Source organism: Apium graveolens, chromosome 10 (genome assembly GCF_009905375.1).
Source record: "Apium graveolens cultivar Ventura chromosome 10, ASM990537v1, whole genome shotgun sequence".
NCBI lineage: Eukaryota > Viridiplantae > Streptophyta > Magnoliopsida > Apiales > Apiaceae > Apium > Apium graveolens.
The window spans coordinates 171,225,216-171,237,459 of NC_133656.1; the positions used below are offsets into that span (position 1 = coordinate 171,225,216).

The 12,244-nt window shown below is 34.3% G+C and overlaps 1 protein-coding gene across 1 annotated transcript; it reads right to left on the minus strand.

Moving 5' to 3' along the window:
• Positions 1-1,074: 1,074 nt before the first annotated feature.
• On the minus strand, positions 1,075-8,081 carry LOC141692318 (uncharacterized). Its single transcript, XM_074497093.1, has 10 exons — positions 7,771-8,081; positions 6,917-7,069; positions 5,895-6,110; positions 5,587-5,769; positions 4,939-5,160; positions 4,491-4,607; positions 4,263-4,406; positions 3,896-3,997; positions 3,194-3,262; positions 1,075-1,766 (listed from the first exon to the last, which is right to left on the minus strand). Exons 1-10 carry the CDS (start codon positions 7,954-7,956, stop codon positions 1,509-1,511), a joined length of 1,650 nt encoding a protein of 549 aa, XP_074353194.1. The 5' UTR covers positions 7,957-8,081; the 3' UTR covers positions 1,075-1,508.
• Between the last annotated feature and the right edge of the window lie 4,163 nt (positions 8,082-12,244).

Consider the following 12,244-nt stretch of genomic DNA (forward strand, 5'->3'; position numbering starts at 1 on the left):
ATTATCATTATTCTATCCATTTTCCTTTTGATGTTGAATATATATTAATTTCATTTTCTTTTCCTTTTTGAGATAGTATTTTAAGTCTTTTGTTATCATTATTTAGTTAAGATAATACTAAATTCAATCATCAATACTGAATTCAATCATCTAGCTGAATCTTACTAAATTTTGGTAATACGTTACTCCTTCCGTCCCGGCTAATTATTTACATTTGGTTTGGGCACGAAGGTTAAAAAATATGTTTAAAGTAGTGAAAAAGATAAAGAAAAGTGGTTGAAGTTGTGGAACCCATTAATTTTTAATGTATAAAAAGAAAATAGTGGAGTTAAAATAGCGTGAAAAAGTAGGAAAAATGGAAAAATGGTGGGACTCATTGATTATTTTTGATAAGTTTTGGAATGTAAAGAATTTGATAAGACATTTCAAAAAGGAAACCGTAAAGAAATGGTTGGTACAGAGGGATAGGGAGTATTAAGTTTGCCTGCAAATGAAAGTTTGTCTAGTTTGTATTTTACAAAAATTGCAACCCTTCCAATTTTGAAAGTTTTTCAAGCTTGTAAAATTGTAACCCCGCAACATACCCCGAATATAATTGTTTTGCTTTACATTACAGGGTAAAATGGAAGATACGACAGATATTGGAAAGAGCAGGAAGTTTCGAGTTGACAAAAGGCCAAAATTTCATCTTAAAAATCACAAGATCCACCCTTGATTAAGATTGTGAACTTTTTTCCCCTTTTTCATGTACACAAGAGCAATATAATAAAGTTGGTCTACGTCTATCATAAATTTTGTACCTACAATCTAAATAATTGCACAATATATCAAGAAAGGTCACTGTCAAAACGTAATCTACAAATCAAAAATAATTATCTCAACTACCAAATGTGTCGCCCACACATGTAAACTCCATTTCAAATTTCAATTAAGTTGTGCTCCCAAGATTTTATGGGAGAGAAGAGAAGAGAAGAAATAGGAAGAGAGGAGAAAAGATATAATATGAAGCTTTCATGTGCTCCCGAGTTTAGGTTAAAAGAGGAGAGAAAGTGATAAATAAAGGGGTTGGGGGGGTTAAAAAGAAAGGGCAAAGACCAGACAGCCATTAAACTTAAGTTGTAAATGTTTCTACACCATCAGAAAATAAGACACAGGCCTGTCTCTTTGCGAGACAAGGGGCATAATATGCATTAAAGCCCACATACAGTATGGATTTCATTAGATACAGGAACAAGCATATACCCCAGTTTATAATGAGCTGAAACAGAATTTGGATTTCTCAATCACAATGGGTGAGATTATTTATCAATTTTCACAACAGAGAAAACTTTGGGATGTAAACCCTATTTCTTTCTACCCTGGGACAATATACCTTTGCAGCTGCTTATTACTCAGACATCACAATGGTTCTCATGTAGTAGTTCGGTTCAATTGTTTTAGTTGAACAAATCCGAAGACTCCTCGACTATTTATCTTCTCTCTTCTTTTCCTTTGGTGATCAAAACTTCTCACCCAACTCTTTTACTCTCATAATCTACTACTCTGGCCCCGTTGATGGAATCTGTAGTTCCATTCACGTTCCTTGCCAATTCTGCTGCGACTCCAATATAAGTTTGTGGTGTCAAGTTTAAGAGATTTGTTTTTGCATCTTTCGGTATATCCAGCCCCACAATGAACTCCATTATACTTTCCCTGGTAATTCCTTTTCCTCTAGTTAGCGCTTTCAGTTTCTCATACGGCTCTGGAACCCCATACCTACGCATGACCTACATAGTAGACATAAAAATATGAAACAAAAAATAAAAAATTTAACATAAAGAAATGACAATTATTAGAAGACTTTTGTGTTGATATACGCGTAGAGTAGAGACCACAAAAATAGGCACTACTAAAACGCTGGATGCTCTGCAAATGCATGTTCTCAATTGCCATCTAAAATTATACAGAAACTATGGACACTGCTTGGAGTCATATACAAATAGGCACTCAACTAGTTTCACTTACGAAACCTGGAAATTGTAGAAAAATCATCATCTTAATAAAGTTAATAAACTTTCACGCGCATAAAAGCATCCATAATAGCCAATCTATTACCCTAATTTTACATCGATAGACTGCATCCAGTCTAATCATATTCAAATATGCAATCCCCAACAAACAGGGGAAAAAAATAGTCATATATGTAATATATTTTCATGCGGTCAACCCAAATAGTGTATAAATTAGGTTACCCTATAGCAAGGCACTTGCTCTCTAACCGATCTACCATAGGCTATAAGTGGTAACCTGAGGCGCTGTGCCATGTTGTCTTTGCACTTTACAGAATGTTCAAAAGAACTTTTAGCTTCAAGGAATGCAAAATGCTAGATGCAGCATTTTTGTTGTTTCTATTTAGGGTCAAAGAAGAATTCATACATTTCAAAAGAATGGGACTTGAAAGCTCATAAAAAGGTGATAGCAGATTTCATGAAGTTGGTACATATGTTTGAGTATAATTATCTACTTTTTATATCCCAAAGTAATTAGGCATCTGCTTCCAAAAAGTAATTAAACAAAAAGGATTAGAAGTGTAAACTTTACAATTATTCTGTTAAATAAGTATTATTTCTTAACCTAAACAGAAAATTATTCTTAAACTAGAATTCACTTTAGTAGCATTAATTTTCGTAATTCGGGAACCCTGGTACTAGAATTAGATTAAAACTTTATATTGAAGTAGGAAATGCTAGACCCAAAAAGTTGTCCCCAAATAAATTCCGAAATGCATGTGTCACGTATTAATTGGTTACATTAATTATAAAAAATAATGGACCCCACGTGTATACATATAAATCCACTAATTAAAAACTTGCCAACTCATATTTGGGAAAAGTTTTGGGGAAACATTTGGGTTGCCTAGCAGCACTAATTTTAATAATATACAAGAATAAGATAATCATACAATGAACGCAGAATTGAGTCTCACTTTAAGCTTTTAGCTTTTGATTTACTATGGACATACACTTGATGCTTATTCATGGTACTAGTGGTATTTCTGCATCCATGATGCTTACTAATGTATACCACGCATCTGCTCCACCTTATAAAATATTATTTGATATTCCTTCTTACAAGGAATCAGACACAGGACTACGATTGAAATATGTCAGAAATATAATAGACAGCTTATCACAATACGAGGTGATTTACTTACAGTTTGTATCGGTTCTGCAAGCACCTCCCATGCTTGATTCAGATCTTTATATAAAGCAGCTTCATTAACCTATCACAAAAAAAAAAAAAAAAAAATTATCGAGTGAACAAAGAGCAATGTTGACGGACTAGAATGAAGTGCCTCCTAGAATGTGTATATTTGAAGTATCTAACAAAAAGCCACATGTACTGATTTGGCCCTTTTTTTACACTAGACAAAGTGCCTGCACTCTACTGCCAATTTAGCACCCATACCCTAATGGCCTAATCAAAGTGTCAATTATCCGGCACGGGTAATCAAAGATAAATTGAAGAGTTACCAATAAACACGGGCACTCAAATATAAATTGAGGAGTCTTTAATAAAGAGTGATGGGTGCTGAATTGTTGGGTATTACAAGTTAGACATGTAGTCATTTATTGTCCAGAAATCAATATCAGACTACAGTTGCAATTAGCAAATAATGCTCCTAAAGCAACAAACAATTTCCAGTGGGTTAATCAATTTGCTGCTTAAAATGAAGACAAAGGTCAATGGTGACAGTCGTCACTTGCAAACATATATTGAGTGACTCGAGCTTCACAAAAAAGGAACCATCAACTGTGATTTAGTTTACTCACTACCACACATTTACATTGCAAACGGAAACAGGATTTTGGTATATACATTAAGGACCACCAAGATACAAATAAAACTTATTCACCTGAAGCTTGGATATACCCTGTAATGCACTTCTGTATGCAAGAAGTGCATGTCCTAATGCCACGCCCATGTTTCGAAGGACAGTAGAATCAGTTAAATCCCGCTGTAATGATAAAGTACAAAGAAAATTAATACCACGGATTGTAGAATCATGTCACAAGCTACAAATGGTGAAGAAAGCGGCACAGTCAAACATTTCTATATATGTCCTTACAAGCTTGATCAAAAGATGACTGTAATTTTACTAAGAAAACACAATGATAATGCCGTAAATCACGTTTAAGTCTATAATTTCTTTTATATAGCTACCTATGTGGGTTTTAAGCTCAAAGATTCATAGAAAGTGAACACAGAAGGTAAACACATACCTGCCACCGGGAGATAGGCAGCTTACTGCTGAAGTGAGATAGATATGCATTGGCAATACCAAGATTGCCTTCACTATTTTCGAAATCAATTGGGTTCACCTTGTGAGGCATTGTTGAAGACCCAACCTCACCAGCCTTTGTTATCTGCTCAACACCATGGACTGTTTTTGTTAGTAATTATACTACAAATTCAAGCATTTTGAAGAGTTTTTTTAGCAGAATGCTTACCTGCTTGAAGTAACCTAACGAAATGTATCCCCATATATCTCTATCAAAATCAACCAATATGTTGTTGAACCGGACGATTGTATCAAAAAGTTTTGCCATATAGTCATGAGGTTCAATCTGCAGAACACGTGTACTTATGAGAGCCATATACACACACAGCTGGCATGTGCTCTATGTATATAGAACACACTAGACATGGACAAAAAATATCCTTGTAACTGCTTCATTGCCAATGACGCCATTGCAGTTTGCACAATCAACGAAAATTACTTAATTTGTGCAATTGCCTCCAGATAGCTATAACTAAGCTTTGAATAGAGGCAAAACTTGTGTAAGATAAAGTTTAAACTACTATCTATCTTGTTCAGTAAATTTGCGAAACAAAATACACAGGTACACAATTGACAACTATAGCAGTTTATGAAACATTTATTGCATATTGGCAGACCTGTGTTACGTATGCATTAAAGCTCAGGCCCAGACATGTTACGAATTCTTCAGCGATATGAGGCCAGTCAACATCAGGATATGCAACAAGATGAGCATTGTAGTTGCCAACTGCACCAGCAAATTTTCCGAATATCTCAACTTTAGAGACATCATCCCTTTCTCTACTTAACCTCTCCGCAAAAATTATCATTTCCTTCCCCAATGTTGTAGGTGAAGCTGGCTACAGGATATTGCATACAGTGAGTAATTTTTTCATGATTATTTGGTTACTAGTAAATTATTATTAGGTATCTAGTTTCATTTAACGTAGGAAATTGAGGAATCACTATCCAAATTGTTAAGAATGCATAGTTTGTTACGTTTTTCATGGACCTAACATCAAAGGTTTGTGCAATTAATAGTAAGACATCTGTATCAAGTCATTGTCGATGGTCATTTTCTGTAACGATCTCCACATTAATTTTAAGAAATGTCTTAAGAAGATTTGACTTCAAAGACTGATTACCCAACTAAAATGGATTGCCAAGTTATAATTATTTCTTCTCTTATTTCACATACTCCTAGAATGGCAATGTCTTAACCTACAGATGTGCCCTATCAGTAAGATCGATTCTCTAGCATTTGTCCAAAAAGAAAGCTCAATTACCTGACCATGGGTACGAGAAAGCATAGGTATATGAGCATTTGCTTCTGCCATGTCACGAATTGACTTTATCAACTCATCCATGGCAGGAAGTATGACAAGGTTAACTGCTTTGTTCAGCATCAAACCGTGGGCCAGATTGTTGATGTCCTCAGACGTGCAGGAAAAATGAAAAAATTCAAGCACCTACAATTATGTACAGGAATTCGTCATCTTAATAATTAAGCCACATGGAAAAGCAGACTCTAATAAAATCATATAAATGCATGATATATTCAACTTGCTAGTAACTTAAGGGACTTGATCCAGACCTTGGCTATTTCAGGATCAGATTGACATTTTTCTTTCAAGAAATACTCCACTGCTTTCACATCATGGTTGGTTACTTTTTCAATTTTTTTAACCTCCAAAGCATCACTTATGCTAAAATCATCAACCAAGCTTTCTAAGTATGACTGAGCATCTTCTGTAAAGCTTGGCACCTCGGTCACTTCAGGAATTTGCGAAAGTTTCAACAACCATTGTATCTGTTACATTCAACACCAATGAACAAATGTATTAGAACAATAGTCCGATTACATCTGCCCTTCTCCTCGAAACAAATGGAGCAGATTATGAATTGTGAAATAACGAAATCCGAAGCATATAGAATCATAACAGTAAACGGACTATTCTAGTATGCAAACATTTGTTTTCCAAGATGAAACCTTTTATCACATATGAGAGCTTTTCCATGCTTTTTTATTCTTACATGCCCAGTGTTGCAAACTTTTTAGCTTATAAGGTGCCCAACAGACACAGCAAGGACTTCTGTACGCATAAATTATACTAGAGAACTTAAGTTGCCACCTTCAGACAGCCACACTTTTAAACTTTTTCTTAAGAACTTAAGATGCAAACAAGTGTGTCTCTAACTAAAAAGATGTCTTCTGGATGTAAGAAATGCTGTCAAGCTGTCTATGACATCTGAGCTCAAAAATTAATATTCAATAAAGAATAAATAACCAAAAAGGTCAACATGTATTAAAAAGAATTGGGATGTAACAAGTTTAGAATGGTAAGAACATGAAGAAAGGCCACAATGTAGATGCAATATAGATCATATTTCAGGCTTTTTCCCAATTACTTCCCATTAATCTTTATATAAACTCAAATCACTTGAACCAGAACAAAATGGAAATATATTATTCTAAATCATAATTTAATACAAGATTGCTGTGTAAAACGATCTGTAATCTTACTTGCAATGCTTCAATGCACATAAAACCACCAAGACAAAATTTCAGATTAACATGATATCCTGAAACCACATAGAGGCGTTACGAAAAAATACCTCAACTAGAACTCTAAAGTGTATTAGGCCATATTCACTCAAATAAGGAGACAGATCCTTCACTTTATTCCAATACCGACCATCCAATGGGCATAAAGCTGTTAAACTTGTGAGCTCCATTTCAGGAGAATATTCAGCAGACATTCCTTTGGCCTGTAACATAACCGAAACAAATCCTCACTCAAAACAATTTAACAGCACTACCTCCAACAAACGTTCACCACCAATATTCAACATCATTTACAACGAACAACAATTGAGCCACAAAATATTGCTTCTAAAATCCTACACCAAATTTAAATTTAAACGATCGAACAGTTACTTCATTCGAGCATTGAATTATCTTACTCTGACTAAGAAAATGTAATTAAAACTTGGCAAAAACCGTAAAGCTCTCTCACAAACTATCTTAAACTAAAAACCTGTAATAACAATCTGACCGTAAAAAATACTAGTTTATAATACTCCAACAAACAATTTTACAGCAACACCTCCAACAAATGTTCATCACCAATATTCAAAATCATCTACAAGGAACAGCAATTCAAGTATTGAGCCACAAAATATTGCTTCCGAAATCCTAATCAAAATTCAAAGACATAGGATCAAACCATTACTTCGTTCGAGCACTGAAATATCATACTATAACTACCAAAATGTAATTAAAACTTACTTTATTCGAGCCCATTGAATTATCATACTCCAACTAACAAAATTTAACTAAAACTTACACAAAAACCGTAAAGCTCTACCGCAAATTAGTTTATAATACACACACTCTCTTTGTAGGTTTTAAGCTGAACTAGTTTGCATTAAAGCAAATACTACATATACATACAAATGTTTAAAGGTACCTTGTAGAGATGTCCGTTGTTGTGTTTAGTGGCGGCACTGAAAGAGCAGGGACGAGAAGGGAGTGTGGAGAAGAAGCGAACAAGTGGAGGAGAGAAAGGAGCGCCTCGGGATTGATGAAAAGAGGTTTTTGTTAAAGTTGGATTAGTGGTGTTTGAAACCCTAGAAACACAACCAGTTGAGTCCATGTTCCGACAGCAATTTCAGTTTGAGTTTGAGTTATGTTCCGGCTTGGCTGGCTTAACCCTAAGTTCTGAAATGCGCTCTACCCTTTCAAACCAATTGCGCCGTTTGCTTTTTTCATTTGTTTTACACGGTGTTTATTATTTTTTAAAAAAAAACTAGCACAATAGGCACCATTCATTTTTTTTATGCAACATGTAATTATAAATTTTTTTCCCATTTTTTTTGACTAATATGACTTATAACATTACAAGTATCTATTCTCAATAATTCATGGGTGAGCCAGAGTCGAATCCAGGTCCTGGGACGACAGAGGATAATGTTCTTAGTTGTTTTTTATTTGTAAATATTGTATAATGTCTAACGTATATCAAATACAAATTGATTGTTTATCAATGTGTATTATTTTCATACAAGACATTACCAAATTATACAACGATTCTAATATAGCTTATTAAATATATATATATATATATATTTGTTTCTGTTGTATAATTTATATTTAATGAATGAATATAAACAGGGTAGTCAGTGTACGTTTAAAATAAAACGATTAAACTTTATCAGTAAAATGATATTTGTATGTTTACAAAGAACAAACTAAAAATTAACATATATATTGAATACAGAGTTGACCAAAAAAATTTGAATTTATTTAAATAAACTATATGTACTAGTCTATATTATTACTGAGTTCACTACTAACTTACAATTAACTTACTAAATTTAAAAAGATAAAAAATGCATAACTGAAATCAGAACGACTTGTAATCATAATATACAATATAATGTAAAATTTACAGTACTGTTAATATAAAAGTTCATTTTAATGAGAAATGTTAATTTTCAAAATTCAACGTATGTATGTATGGAAAAATGTTAACTTCTTATTTATACTACTTTTAATAAAGTAAGATTAAGTTATATGTGTGTGTTAGCATGTAAATTATCGTATGTTATATTTTTTAGTAAATTACAGTGGTTTCATTTATTTATATGCTAAATATCTGATTTATGTACATGTATAATCATTATTAACATCTAATGAGGCAATTGATAACTTAAATAACATGCATTTATAATTATTCAAAAATTAAAATTATGTAATAAATAAATTGCAATAATTTATATATGATATTCACATTATCACTAATAAACAATCCATATCTATTTTTTACGCAACCGAGTATCAATTATGGTTGTAACATAAAAATAAATTACATATTGTAAAGACTTATTATTGATATTCATGATTTTTTTAAAGAATTTGAAGGAAAAATTATAATTATATCGTTATTAAACCTTTTTTAAGTTTATTTCATTACGACTCTAATATTTCTTCATATAATAATTTGATAACATTGTATACTATTCTCCTAAAATTAAATATTTTTCAATTTGATAAAATTTTATAAATATCAGTTGAATTCAAATTATTGAACAATATATATTTTTTATTTTAAATAGTATAAAATGCATTGAATCAAATGCTAAAATATAGTATAAATATAACTTTTATTTGAATAATTTAAAATATTAAAATAATTCAAAATATATGTACAATATTATCTTGATCAACGAATATTGTTTATTTAAAAGAATTCTTTTTTTAAAAGCTAGTTTTTTTAAGTAAAAAATAAAAAATAAATTAATTTAATATATCATCGTAGTTTTAACAAATCTCGTGCGATCTCATATCAAATTTCGAATATTTTTTTTTTTGAAACTTGCTAGCTCAATTCATTCAAATCAACACGTCATATGCAAGGGCCTCCAACAAACACGTAGGAGGAGACGTGAATACATTATAGGAATTTACTAAACACGGGATTCTAGCTACCTCATGCGCTACCCTGTTAGCATTTTTCCTGATAAAAACAACTGAAACTCTATTTAAGCTACTGAGGATCTGCTTGCACTCTTCCACTATTTCGCCAACCTCCAAGTAGTTCGTACAAACCTTTTGAATTGCATTAACAGTGATCTGTGAATCCGATTCCACTGTTATCTCTTCATCTTGCATCCTTAGTTCTTTAATCCACGACAAAGCTTCGCGAACACCAATAGTCTCGGCATCTACTACTGATACTTCACCACTGCATTTGTAGGTTCTGGCTGCCATGAAGTTGCCTGTATCATTCCTCAGCACCATTCCTACTGCGAAGGCATTTGTACCTGGGTAGACAGATGCATCAACATTAAGTTTAAAAGTTCCAGTTGCAGGGAGTTTCCATTTTGCACTGACCCGTGGCATTGTTTCTCGACCATCTGCTCTTCCTGGAGCATTATCTTCTTGTTTTTTCCGTGCTTGAAACCAGTCTGACTGTATTCGAAGGCTGCTGTCCATGGCAAAATCTGGTGTGGCTATCTTCCCTTCCCATACCTTCTTGTTTCGCCAGTACCAAATACCCCATAAAGTCACACAAATTTTCACCTTCTCCTCACTTGTTGCAGAGCTAAGCTTGTGTAGTAACCATTCCGGGGCAGATTCCGTTTGGCTCCAGTCATAAACCAATCCAACACGGTTCCAGCATCCAGTAGCAAAACTACAATCAAAGAACATATGTAACATATGCTCGACATCCCCTGTACACATGGGACATGTAATGGGAATTCTGACTCCCATGGAGCTCAGTCTCCATCGGACTGGAACGACATTTCGACAAAAATGCCACACAAACACCTTGATTTTATGAGGTAACTGCAGATGCCAGATACTTTTCCATCCTGTGCTTTGCGGAACACCATTATCACCAAAGTGAGCATCATACCAGAATCGATACGCATGCTTAGCTGTGTAGGCACCATCAGTCAAGTTCATGACAAAGGGTCGTAGGGAGCAGAAAGCATGACATACTGTATGACGGAATTGCCTGGGCTACATTCCTTATTAGCACCGTTTTCCCACCTTGAGACATTGGTTTAGTTTGCCAGTGCTGAATCTTCTTACTGGCCTTCTCCTTTATGTAACTAAACACCCTTCTCTTCGATCATCCTACCAAAGATGGCAACCCAAGATACATTGTATTTGTGATCCCATTATGCACCTGCAGAATCTGTGATATTTCAGTTTGCTTAGCTTGATTAACATTCGCACTAAAATAAACTCCCGACTTCTGAAAGTTTATAGATTGGCCTGAATATTTCTCATACCTGACAAGGAGGTTTTTTATGTTTCTTGCTTCCTCAGTAGTAGCTCTAAAGAATAGAAAGCTGTCGTCAGCAAACAAGAGGTGGGAGATCGTTGGTGCTGCTGGGCTAATTCGACAACCATGAATCATATCATTGGCAGAAGCATCATCAATTGCATTTGACAGGCCTTCAACACACAACAAGAATAGGTAAGGGGAGAGCGGGTCGCCCTGTCTCAATCCTTTCTTAGGGAGAACTGGTCCAATAAGAGAGCCATTTAGAGTGAAATTATACGTGACTATTTTGACACATAACATTGTCCACTCAATCCATTTATCATAGAATCCCATAGCTTTCATTCATCTTTGCAGAAGGGACCAATTTACCTTGTCATATGCCTTGCTGATGTCCAACTTCAGAGCAACTTCTCCTACCCTTCCCTTCTTTTTGCGAGACATATGGTGAATCACCTCAAAAGCTATGAGTACATTATCTGTAATACCTCTGTTTTTTATAAACACAGATTGGTTTTCCGAAATTAGAGACGGAAGCACCTCTTGCAATCTATTAGCCAACACATTTTCCATAATCCGATAGAGTACATTGCACAGAGCAATGGGTCTTAAGTCTCTCATATTAGAAGCATGCTCCTTCTTTGGGATCAAGACCACATTTGTACTGTTGAGGTCCCCTGGAAATTCCTTTCTTTTAATCTACTGCGTATATTGCTTAAACACCTCATGTCCCATCACTTTCCAAAAACTTTGAAAAAACGCTGGATTGAGTCCGTCAGGGCCCCCAGCTTTATCAGGGTGCATTTGCTTTAATGCTGTAGTAAACTCATCAAATGTGAACTCCTCTGTCAGCTTTCGATTTTGCTCTGCAGATAACATCCTATGACTATCAGGCATTGTCATATTATTTATCCCTTCCTCTTCAGTAAACAACTTGGCAAAATACTCCCGAACAATTTCAGACATTCCATCGTGGTCCTCAACTCTTTCTCCAGCATCATTTGTCAGAAAAGCAATTTTATTTGCCTTTTTCTTTGCAGAGGCAGAGGCATGAAAGAACCTCGTATTATCATCTCCTTCTCGTAGCCAAAATAGTTTAGCACGCTGTTTCCAATAAATTTCTTCCTGAAGTAAAAGTGTATTCAAC

Coding starts and splice junctions, on each gene's coding strand:
- LOC141692318 (XM_074497093.1), bottom strand. CDS start 7,956: ATGGACTCAACTGGTTGTGTTTCTAGGGTTTCAAACACCACTAATCCA. Junction 5,161..5,586: donor TTTCTCGTACCCATGGTCAG/GTAATTGAGCTT, acceptor AATATCCTGTAG/CCAGCTTCACCTACAACATT. Junction 3,263..3,895: donor AGGGTATATCCAAGCTTCAG/GTGAATAAGTTT, acceptor TTTTTGTGATAG/GTTAATGAAGCTGCTTTATA.